The 11,877-nt window shown below is 56.9% G+C and overlaps 1 protein-coding gene across 1 annotated transcript in view; it reads right to left on the bottom strand.

Moving 5' to 3' along the window:
- TINAGL1 (tubulointerstitial nephritis antigen like 1) overlaps nt 1-9,353 on the bottom strand; it is a 15,658-nt gene extending 6,305 nt beyond the window's left edge. Inside the window, exons 1-11 of the mRNA XM_037738207.1 lie at nt 9,246-9,353; nt 8,370-8,694; nt 7,422-7,488; nt 3,454-3,546; nt 3,120-3,234; nt 1,903-2,026; nt 1,668-1,818; nt 1,368-1,557; nt 1,219-1,264; nt 826-949; nt 7-13 (exon numbers count right to left, since the gene is read on the bottom strand). Of these exons, the coding sequence (XP_037594135.1) occupies nt 7-13; nt 826-949; nt 1,219-1,264; nt 1,368-1,557; nt 1,668-1,818; nt 1,903-2,026; nt 3,120-3,234; nt 3,454-3,546; nt 7,422-7,488; nt 8,370-8,679 (1,227 nt within the window). The 5' untranslated portion in view covers nt 8,680-8,694; nt 9,246-9,353. The remainder of the gene's footprint in view (nt 1-6; nt 14-825; nt 950-1,218; nt 1,265-1,367; nt 1,558-1,667; nt 1,819-1,902; nt 2,027-3,119; nt 3,235-3,453; nt 3,547-7,421; nt 7,489-8,369; nt 8,695-9,245) is intronic.
- Between the last annotated feature and the right edge of the window lie 2,524 nt (nt 9,354-11,877).

Below are 11,877 nucleotides of genomic sequence, written 5' to 3'. Positions count from 1 at the left end.
CTCCTCTCCCCATCTGTGGGCAGAGCAGGGGAGGGGGAAGGGCGCTTGGTCTACCTGCTCTCAGTTGCTTCGACCTGGGAGACCTGCCCCATCCATCCCCCAGTTGCCTTTGGAGAGTTGAGGACACCCTCAGGGCTCAGGCAGGTCTCTGTACCTCTCTGCACCTCCCTCACTCTCACACCGGTAAGTCTGTGCACCCAGGTCCAGGGTGGGGGAGAGGCACCAATGGTAAAAGTGGAGGGGGGATGAGCAGAAGAGGAAGGAACCTGGATCCTCCAGAGACCCACCTCCTGGGGCCAGTTCTGTGGGACCACACATCCACCTGCCTTCCCTCGCTTGGGGATCCAGGGAGTGGTAGGTGCCAAGGGCCAGAAGGAAGACACTGAGAATATGGGTACCTTAGAGACACCCAAATCCCACCGCAAAGCACATTTCATTGAGTTCACTGAAGTCAGTGAGTCTAATATCTGTATTCCCTAAATCGGATAGGGAAACTGAGGCCAGGGGAGTGACCTCTCAGGTCACTCGGTGGGTCAGGCAGAGCTGGGACAGGTGCAGAGGTGGGGAGAGGTTGAGAAACTCTTGAGTCTCTTTTTGTATTTCACTGGGGTTATTTTATCCTGATGTCAGGAAGGAACAGTTCCTAAAAAACCTTCAGTGTGACCCAGGGCAGGTCCTTTCTCTTTCTGAGTCTCAGTTTTCTCTCTCTTGAAATGGGGAGAGCAATCCTGACTCTTTAGAGAGATTGTGAGAACTCAAGGCAGGCTCCGGAGCCCCTAGCACAAACCCTGCTCTTCCCAACCCCTCTGCCCACACGCCCCTCACCCTGTGATCTTGACTGAGTGGGTCCCATGCCGGCGGTATCTCTCTGGCCTCCCAAGGTTCACTGGCGTGTGGCTGTAGATGCCTCCCTTGTAGAGGAAGAAATCCTCATGCACCTCCATGAGGGCTATGGGCAGATGTTAGAGTAGGGTCCACTCAGCCCGTTGGCACAGGCACTGGTGCCTGAGTCTATTGACGTATGCCCAGGCACCAGGGCCCCTCTATACCAAAGCTCTAAGTGCCCCCTCCAGGCACTGCCTGTGGGAGGGGAGGTCCCACCACTACCGACCCCTCTGGACATGCTGCTGAATGCTGTGCAGACCACTTGTGCCACTGTGCCAAGTCTCAAGCAAGGACAAGCTTCTGGAACCAGGGTGCTGGATGAGGGGCATTTACCTTGGACAGGGCCATTCTCCATCAGCTCCTTCATGATCTCTGTGTCCTGGAGGGCAGGGGATGGACAGAGAGCATCCGTCAGGGGTGAGACTCCAGGCTTTCATTTCCCAAGCCTCCTGCCTCTGTTCCTCACCCAAGTGCTGACTTACATTGGAGCCGAGGCGGTAGGCAGGAGTGACCTGGTAGATGTTGTTGTTATTAACGTGGCCGTTGGGGCAGCGGGCAGTGGCCTGGCGCTTGCCCCGACCCGTGGCTCGGCTGTGCATCATACAGGGGGGCGCGGGGCCACCCTTGTCTCGCTCACGGCCCGAGAAGGGGTAGCAGTGGTCAGACACCACCCTGGAGAGGCAAGAGGGGGCAAAGGCAGAAAGACCTGGTGCATCATGGCCCAGGCCATGCCCATGGAGCTTCTCGCCCTCTTCCCTGCCCACATCCCCACTGCTGCATACCCTCGGCGACGCAGGAACCACCAGGCACCATCGAGACGCCCACCGCGGCAGCCCTGCTGGTGGTGGGTGTTACAAGACAGCAGGTTCTGGGGCGACAGGACGGGTGTCATGTGTCCCAGAGAATGGATAGAGACACGATCGGATGCCACAGCTGGTGGGGTGAGGCAGAGGGGCTGTCAGGAGGCTCAGAGCTTGGCCCTCCTCTCCCTGGCACCAGCCCTTGCCCTTAGCTTACCTGCTGTGGAGAAGGCCCAGGAGCCTGCACAGTTGCCCTGGTCAAGAGGCTCGTGAATCAGGTTGGGCCACTTCTCAGAGGCCTCGAAGGCCTTGGGAAGCACCTCCCCTGGGTTCAGCACTGTCTGCAAGATAAAGGTTGCCCTGTCTGCCTCCTGTTCTGTACTGGCTTGCCCCTCAGGTGTCCACTGGCACTGGAGGGCCACCAAGTCCAGGGCCTTCTGAAGTTTGATCTGGAACCCTCCTGCTGCTGCAGGATTCCAGCTGCCTCCAACTTTGACTTGAGCTGAAGAACGCAGCACCATTTAGTGCCTCCCAGGTATCAGGTGGGGGCGACTAGTCCTGCTTTCCAGATGAGGCAGCTGAGGCCAGGCACAGGCAAGTGACCAGCCCAGGCCCCTCCGCTTTCCATTCTCAACCCCTGCCTCTTTCCTCTGCACCTTCTGTTCAGCCATAGCCTTTCCACCAGGGCCCTGGGCTCAGGCCTCAAAGGGCAGGGGAGGGAAAAGGCAGTAGGGTCCCATGACCAGGCAGGCTGCCAACACAAACAGCAGGAGGCAGAAAATAACCAGAGGCCCAGGGGAAAAAGGGCAGGGCCAGGGGCTGGTCACCCCAGGCCGAAGTTTCTGCAGGGAGGGCCACTCCTGCCAGCCCTTGCCTCCCCACTGCCTGCGACTGATGGACAGATGCTCCAGCGCGTGTCCTAGTCCAGGCCTGCTGAAGCTTCCCTTCCTCACCCTTTCACTTTGGGCCTGGTTCCCATTCCTCTCCCAGAGGGTCCCACTGTCGGGAAGAGAGAAGCCCTCTCCTCCCTTGGGGTTCCATTGAATCGGCATTTATTTCCAAGAACTGCTGCCCTCTGGCCAGAGCTGGAGAAGTGTCTCTCCTTCCCTTCCCAAAATACCAAGGTGACCCCCTGTCCCCTTGGGCCCTGACCCAGCTGTACTGAGACCAACAACATTTTTCCCAGGCTGGAGAGATCGGGGGGAGCTGATGCCAGGACCACAAAACTCAAAATGAGCATCAGTTCTTCCAGCAAAGCACATCTTGTGGAAACAGGAAACAGAGGCCCAGAGAAGGGGAGTAACTTGTCCAGAGACACACAGCCTCATAGGTAGGGGATGGTCCAGGCCCTTGGAGGAGCAGGGTACAGGGCCAGCATCCCTGAGGTTCTGAGCCATGGGAAGATGGCAGGATTGTGGGAAAGGATGGACTTACATAAATTTCATGCATGTTCAAGACAGAGGAGGATGGGCGGATGGTGCCCAGGCGGTAGCGAATGCCCTCATCCAGGGTCATGCCCCAGAAGGCACTGTGGTTCCCAGCCTGCCACCTGAAGGAGAGGGGATGAAAGGAAGTCACAGATCTTCCAAGGCTCGGGGCCCTGGGGGTAGCGACATGTGGGTGGGAGAGAGGCACAGTGGCTGAGTGCACACACAATCAAATCTGGGTACAGGAGTGCCCTGCTGGACATGCCCCACAGCAGGGCATGCGTGGATATGCGCATGTGTGTGCATGTGTGCCCACTGAGGGTGCTTCTAGGACCTCTCACCCATAGTTGCCCTGGTTGATGGCATTGATCATGTCTGGATCCACCAGGCATGGCTCTTGGTCACACTGCCACTGCCTGTTCTCCTGGCAGGTGCTGGGGAGAAAAGGAGAGAAGGAAAGGGTAAGTGGGGGGCTGGGGACCCTCTGAAGGAATATGACCTCGGAGGTTAACATGGGCCAGGGATTCTGTACCAGCGACTATGGGAGAGTCTCTAGGTGATCCCATCCAGCCGGGTGGCTTCAAATGTCAATGTCTAGTTCATGATTCTCAAGTTTATGTCTGTGGCCCAGATCTCTGCCTGAACTCCAGAGTCAAGGATCTCAGGGCTACTCAACATCACTACCAAACACACCCTGGACCGAATTCCTGATCTCCCACACCTATTCCCTTCATAGTTGTCAGGAAATGGGAATTCCATCCTTCCTGGAGTTTGGGCCCCAAACCTGGCGGTCCCTGGTGACTTCCTCTCACATGCTGATCCAGCGCACCCACATATCCTGTGGGTCTACCTTAAAATCACATCCAAAATCCGAACCGCCCTCATTCTCTCCTGCAGCCCCCTGAGTCTGATCACCTCTCACCTGAATTCCTGCTGTGGCTTCCTCACTGTGGGTGCTCCCTGCACCTGCCCCAGGCCCCCCTCTCCCAGGGTATTTTTAACAGCTGCCAGAATGACCCTGCTAAACCTAAGTCATATCATGTTGTTCCTCTGCCCAAAGTCACCCACTGGCTTCCCATCACAGAATAAGAGCCAAGGTTTCGTGGTGACAAGGCCCTGCACGATCTGTCCTCCTGTCCCCTGGTACCCTCCTCCTCCTCGTTCTGGTTCCAAGACTCCCACTAGGCTGGCTCCTGATGGTTCACACTGATCTGCCTGCACCCCACCACCCCCTACTTTTTTTGAGACAGGGTCTTGCTCTGTTGCCCTGGCTGGAATGCAGTGGTGTGATCTCGGCTCACTGCAGTCTCTGCCTCCCAGGCTCAAGTGGTCCTCCCACCTCAGTCTCCTGAATAGCTGGGACTACACGTGTGCACCACCACACCCAGCTAATTTTTGCATTTTTTGTAGAGATGGGGTTTCGCTATGTTGTCTCGGCTGGTCTCAAATTCCAGGCCTCAAGCAAGCCACCCTCCTTGGCCTCCCAAAGTTCTGGGATTTCAGGTGTGAGCCACAGGCCTGGCCTGTTTACATAGTTTAGACCTGTTTCCTCATAGGCTCTAAGTTCCTTGAGGGCAGGTATTGTTTGGTATTTTCAGTGCCTAGGAAAACAAAACCTAGCACGTAATAAGCACCCAATAAATATTTGTTGGCTGAGTCAGTGACTGAGGCCATATACTGAATTGACTAAGAGCATGGGCTCTGGAATTCAAATTCTGGGCTCCACTCCTGACCCACGAGCCGTGTGATCTGAGGAGAATCATTCAAACTCTGTCTCTGTCAATGACCTAGTCTATAAAATCAGGATAATACAGTGGTACCACTTTCCAGGGATTCAATGCCAGGCTTGTAAAGCGTTTTGCAGAAGCGCTCAAAATTAATACCTACCATCACCGTTCCGTTACAGGAACCCCAGACCCCTCTTCTCTAGAGCTTCAGACTCACATCCCACTGACCTGACCTCTCTGGATGTGCAAAAGGCACCTCAAACTCAAAACAGCCCATCTGCCTCCCCCAAGCCTGCTCTTCCCTAATATCTTCAGCTCTGAAAATGGCACCCGGCTGTTCACGCCAGAGCTCCGTGTGGTCTGCAGCGTCCGCCCACATGACCCCCATCAGCAGGGCTTGGAGATGGCGTACCAGGAATCCACCTGCCTCCCGCCCCTCCACCGTGGCCGCCCTACTCCCGTCCCTCCACCGTGGCCTCCCTACTCCCGCCCCTCCACCGTGGCCTCCCTACTCCTGCCCCTCCACCGTGGCCTCCCTACTCCTGCCCCTCCACTGTGGCCTCCCTACTCCTGCCCCTCCACCGTGGCCTCCCTACTCCCACCCCTCCACTGGACCATGGCACTGGCTTCTTCATCAAGACCACTACTCCTTTAGTATTCCCGGCCATCCCTCCCTACCCACCCCCAGGCCAGAGAGATCTTTGAGGAACATAAATCAGACCTCGTGCTCTACATGACTTCTTAGAACAAAACGCAGAATACTCAGCATAGCTGATGTGACCCACGGAACGTGGCCTGCTCCTCTTTTGGGTGTCTCTCCCCTACCCCAGCTCCAGCTAAAATGAGCTCTGTCACCTCCCAGCCTTCCCACAAGCCGCTCCCTCTGCACAGGCCAGGCCTCTTGTCCTCTCTTCTATCCTCCCCGGTCTCAGCATAAATGTCCCTTCCTCAGAGTGGCTTTCCCGCCCCCTCCCCACTCTAAGCTGGGACCCCCGTTATACCCTCTTTCCCCTGTAACACTGGACAGCTTGTCAGGATACACTCATTTATTGTCTTCCCATGCCCTTCGCCTTACTCTAGAAGTGGGAAAGGACTGTGTCTGTTGCGTTTCTGCTCCGTCTCATGAGCCCAGCACAGTGCCTGCCACGCAGAAGGTCTTTAATACGCAGTTGTGAACGGAAGGGCTGCATTCTATGAATTCTATAATGCTTGTATAAGCTCATAGCTCTGTTATTACAAGATGCTCAACTGCCTCCTTCCAAGCTGCCTGAGGCTCCCACCTCCAATGTTGCCTTTTAAGGAGCCTCAAGGGGAGCCAAGACCCAGTATGGCTCGCTCTCCAGCCCCAGAGCGGCGGGGGCACTGCTGCGGAGAGCCAGAGGAGTCCGAGGGCTGGGGAGGCACTCCTCGACCTTCCTTTCCCCATCTGCACACCAGGCTGTTCCCCCTTTGCATGCCTAGGCAGCAGCACCTGACCAGACTCTGGAAGCATCCCTTGAGGTCTCTGAAACCCGGACACTCCCCCACCTTCACCCCCAGAGCCGGCCAGAGGAGAGGGCAGTAGGCTGCTCAGTCCCTTCCTGCCGTCTCCTCCTTTGCCCCCAAGGCTGCCCACACAGGTCCAGACAGGGCCAGTGGTAGCAGGTCCAGGCATTCCAGAGGGGGCCTAAGGGCCAGGGACAGGAGTGAGAGAGAGTTAACCCCTCAGCATCCAGAGCCATACTATCAGAACCTGCAGACAGGGGCAGGCTGAACACACGCACGGTGTTTACACAGCATGCTGCACACATACATGCTCTCACCCAGACACGTGCTGAATCGCCCCTCCCTCACTGTGACCCGGGCACCCCTCACCCTAGTGAGGCAATGGAAACAGCTTATGCGCAACGCATTCCAAAAAGTTTCCTTCTCTCTGGGGCCTCAGTCCCAGGCAAAGAGGGAGTGGGGGTGGAGTGGGTGCAGGGCCTCCTCCTCCAAGTCGTAGGCTCCCCATTATTTCTATTAAGGTGTTCAGGGTTTCCTACCCGGCCCTTCTTCACTTCCCATCTCAGACTGAAGAGGGGCATACCCGTGACCCCTTCTTTCTCCTTTGGGGAACGGTGGGGAGGGGTGGGGAAGGGAAGAGGAGCACATTTCAGGGAAGGCCCTGCTAGATGCTGGCTGGCCGCCTGCTCAGCCATCCCTGACCCTCATCAGCCCGCAGCAGCGGATGCCGCAGTCAGAGGTTTCCTTCCTGGCGCCCCCTTTTCCCTCTGACTCTGCGGTGACCGCAGGAATAGCTGGGAGGGGTAGCCCAGCCCAAGCCCGGGGCGGGTAGGGGCGGGTGGGGAAGGACTCCCAGGTCAAGGGCAGCCCTTGGGCCAGGCACCCATGACTGGCCATGCTTGAGGAATGCTGTTGGAATGATGTGAGATAAGTTGACGTGGTCAGTGTTAAAATTCCTCCGTTGCAGATGAGGAAACTGAGGTTCAGAGAAGGGTAAAGGCTTTCCCTTGCAAAAGAGTCACAGGGATAGAATTTGAACCAAGTCTGTCAGCCACAAGCCTCCCAAAGCAAGACCTCTCTAGGCTCCAAACACTCACCAACGGTTACAGTTGTCCCAGTAGGTTCCCAAGACTGGATAGATGCGACCTCCATGCATACATCCTGCTGGAAGGAAAGAGAATGAAACTAGAGCCAGAGAGGATGGGCTGATTGGTCAGATCCTCAGAGGTCAGGTACCTTGAGGTCAGGAACGTTTCCAAGCTCACCAATCTCTCTCTCTCTGACACACACACACACACACACACACACACACACACACACGCCAGCTGTCACTGAAATGAAAGCCAAACTATAACTGAAGACATGTCCTGCAGGGTCACACACCAACTGCGACTTGGGAAGTTCTTCAGTGATTCCAACCTGGATCCCTCTCACTTTACTTGGATGCAGCCACAACATTCCCGGGATTCTTTGCCATTTAAATAAGTTAGGGTTAGGCCCAGAGTAGGTAAGCGACTGCCTTAAGACAACACAGCACTCTGAGATGACAGCTCAGGTATGCAGTCTGCCGGCCCAAGCAGCGTGGAACTGTGGGAAGGAATGCAAGTGATTCTCCTATTGGACAGGGGCAAGTGCATGCAAAAGGATGACAGCGAGGCTGAAAGCAGGAACAGAAATGACCCATCTCCCAGGCATGAGCAGCAGAAAAATGTCTAAGATGAGCCTCATCACCCCATGTGTGCCTTATCAGCCCAAGAGTGAGTCAGCAGGTGCGGCCAGCACCTTCCGTGTCTGCAGTGGAGACAGGATTGGGAGAAAATGTGGGAGGCTGCCCTTTCTTTGGGCCAACTTAGAATTCTAACCAAGGAGCTTCTTCCATTCTTGCTGGAGAGAGTCAAGTTAGACCACAGCAGAGACTTCCCAGAGGGGCAGGGAAGGGTCCCAGATTCTACAGAGCCTCCCCTGGAAATGTCAGTGCATCCAGCTTTGCTCCTGAGCCTGGGGTGGACAAAGCGACCCGCCCTCCTGGCCATCTTGGTGCCCACCTTGGATTGGGGGAAAAGGGGGTGGCACGCCGAGGCAGAAGTCCCAGAAGTCAGGGCAGCAGTCGGAGACCGTGCGGTTGCAGAAGAGGTCACAGTAACAGATGGTGCCCAGGTAGGGCAGGGCACAGTCGTCGGCACGGCCACGGCAGCACAGGTCCTGCTCCTGGCAGTACCGGCCTCCCGCGTCCCGGATGCCCCGCAGGTGCAGACCTGGTGCTAGCTCCCGGCGCCCACGACCCTTCTGGGCACCCAGAGCCACGTGGCCAGTCAGCAGCAGCAACAGCAGTAGCCCCAGTGGACATCGCCACATGGCGGCTCCTGGGCCCTGGGGGGCAGAGATGGTGGGCAGCAGAGACTCCCTGGCATACCAGAGACAGGTCTCCCAGTTTCCTGGAGCTGTGAGTTCAAGAGTGGCCAGCAGGGAGGGAAATCCCGATTCCTGAATCCCCAGGCAGGACATGGGCTTCTTCTCCTCAAGCCCCCAGGAGCCTAAGTGGGCCCTGGCAACAGGGGGATGGGGACTGGGCAGAAACGGAGCCCCTCCCTGACCTAGGCAGGGACCTTCAGGGACAAGGAAATGAGGGGTGGTGGCATTCTTGGTGCTCCTACCCAGCACTCATCCTGTGGACCCAAGGTCTTCTCTCCCGTCCTGGGCCCCTCTGCCCTCCAGCAGACACATCCCTGAACTGGGTCCTTGACTTTGTGCTCTCCTGTCTCCTCCTGTCTTCTGGGTCCCCCTCTTTTCTGCTCCTGTGTCCCTCTGTTCCCCTCCACTGTCCCACTTTCTGCCATCTGTCTTGGTTCCTCCGCCTGCCCCCTCCTCCTGTTTCTTCCCGGTCTACACCTTCCGCCCTCTGAGCAGGGGAGCGTCCCTACCTGGTGAGGGTGTGGGCTGGGGCCCAGGCTGCCCCGCGCGCCTCCGCCTCCTGGCTCTGCGACCGCCGGACACTCAAAGTCAAGAGAGGAGCGCGGGGCGGGGCGCGTTTTGTACCGCCCATGCTCTGCACCGCCCTGGCGGCGGGAGGGCGGGGCCGGCTGGCTTGTACCTGGAGTCACTACCCCACCGCTCGGGACTGGAGCTGTGGGCTTGCAGGGTGGAGAGACGACAAGCACGCGATTGTCCTGGCTGGGTCTCCTGTGGTGGAAGCCGTTCCCTTAGGGGAGCCCCAAGCAGGAAGGATTGTGGTCTAATACCGGGAAGGACTTCCCAGTGGGCGTCCCTGGGGGGCTGAGGGGCTCTGGTGAAGGCGAGACGTGGGCAGCCGAGCTCCGAGTTATGGACACAAGTTTGGAAAAGGATGGGGAAGGCATGTGAGGCAAAATTCTCGAAGCCTCCCCTGACCTCTCAGTAATAAAAACAGCCACGCACACCCCTCTCCATGGTGCCCCCCAGGCTTGGGTGCCACCCCAGCTCCTAGGAATGATTGGAATTCCAGGAGTGTGATCCTTAGGTGCCCTGGGCGGCTCACCTCGGGGAGGTGGGCATGGTGTGGGGGTGGCCCCCCGCCCAGCACCTCCCCCTCTAGCAAACCAAGGGTGTCCTGCTTAGCACCTGTACCCCTCCAGGGACCCAAAGGGAAGGGCCCCGCCAGCTGGCACAGCCTGCAGAGCCCCTCCTTCCTGCCCCAGGCATAAACCTCTCTTTGCCCAGGCTGGCCTGGGACCCAAACAATGGTGCTTCTGTCCCACCAGGTCTGCCATCACCTTTTACCTCCTCATTATGCAATGCCCTCTCTTCCAACAGGTTGGGCCCAGGCCAGAGGTCTCTACCTGCAAAGAGGATAAAAGAGACGATACCTGGACAAACCCTCCCAGGCCCAGGCCTGAGCCTCACATGCTGGTCCCTGGGGAGGCATCGGGGACTCCCTTGCCCTCCCACTGACCTCCCTGCATCCCTCCCCAAACCTAGGGGCATCTTCAGCTGGCCAGCCCCTGGGGGAAGGAAGAGAGCTGAGGACCATGGGCGCCTGTGGCTGAGTTACCCCTGCCATGGACCACTGGGTGATGAGTCACCAAGGGGGTCCTGCCCTAATGGTGGGGGTGGAGGGATGATGTCCTGGGGCCCTAAGCACTGGCACTGACACACCCAGGAGCTGTCCATCTGCTCCCTGCAGGGACTTGGGAGGACAAAGCCCAGGTTGGAAACTGAGGCTCAGAAGAACACACTTGCCTGAGGTCATGCAGCCAGAACACAAGTTCCCTGCCTGCCACCAGCCCACTCCTTTACTCCTAGTCACCAGCTACAGGTCTCAACACGCTCCTGGTTGGGAATTCCCTTTTCCTATCTAATCTTCACTGATCTTACTGCAAGACGGGCCCCTTGGCATTGGTAAATGTCATATCCTCAGGGTGAGAGATGAAGGCTGCTTTCTTTCAGAAGAGCTTACGCCCAGGGTGCCTACTTTTATGGGTCAGTTTCATGGTTCTGGGGCTGGGGGCTGGCTCAGGGACATCTGATCTATCTTTTGCCCAAAATCACAGCCCATAGGTTACCCTCGTGAGTCTGGGTGTGTTGTCTGTGTGTGCATGCATGCACGTGGATATCGAGTAGTGGAGTTTGTGGGGTGTTTCTGCTTCTGCTTGAGTCTGTCAGTCCACATCGGGTCATCTGTGTTTCTTTCGTTTTGTTTTGTTCTAAGACAAGGTCTCATTTTGCTACCCAGGCTGGAGTGCAGCGGCACGATCTCGAATCACTGCAGCTTTGATCTCCTTGGCTCAAGCAATCCTCTCGCCTCAGCTTCCTGAGTAGCTGGAACTACAGATGCACAAGGCGTGCGCCGCCATCCCTAGCTAAATTTTTTTGTATTTGTACTAGAGGTGGGATTTCACCATGTTGCCCAGGCTGGTCTCAAACTCCTAAGCTCAAGCAATTCATCTGCCTTGGCCTCCTGAAGTGTGTTTACCTGTCTGTCTGCTATGTGCCTGTGTATCTGTGAGTATCTGTATTTTGGCTATCTGCCTGTCGTTGTCTGACTGTGTCTGCTTGTCTGTCCATTTACCTGTCCATCTGCTATGTACCGGTGCATCCGTGTGTGTGTATCTGTCTCTGTGTCCATCACAGTGTGTCTGTCTGCCAGTGTGTGTGATTTGCCTGTATTTGTGCACTTGTTGGCTTGTAGGCCTGTGTGTGTGTCCTGTCTGTGTCTGCCTGTCTATGAGGTGTCTGTGTATCTGTGTGGGTGTCTGCCTGTGTCTGTGTGGGGATTGTGGCCATCTGCCTGTCCTTGTCTGTCTGTCTGTGTGTAAGAGGCAGGGACACAGAGCAGGGTATGAGAACAGAGCCAGAGCCTCCCCGCTATCACTGAGCTTGGCACAGAGCCCGCCCCAGTGGAATTTCGTGACTCACTAGGTTCCTCAGCCAAGGAGGAAAGGGCAGGACCGGGGGTGCTGGACACCCCCACTTTCCTTTTCCATGACCCTTTGCCTCCTGGTGACTCATTCTGTGACTTATTCTTTTTTTTTTTCCACACTGTCCCCCAGGCTGGAGTGTAGTGGTGTGATCTTGGCT

Source organism: Cebus imitator, unplaced genomic scaffold (genome assembly GCF_001604975.1).
Source record: "Cebus imitator isolate Cc_AM_T3 unplaced genomic scaffold, Cebus_imitator-1.0 Scaffold51, whole genome shotgun sequence".
NCBI classification, from domain to species: Eukaryota; Metazoa; Chordata; class Mammalia; order Primates; family Cebidae; genus Cebus; species Cebus imitator.
Note: the sequence above shows the minus strand (reverse complement) of the source record. Positions and strands in the feature narration are given on the sequence as shown.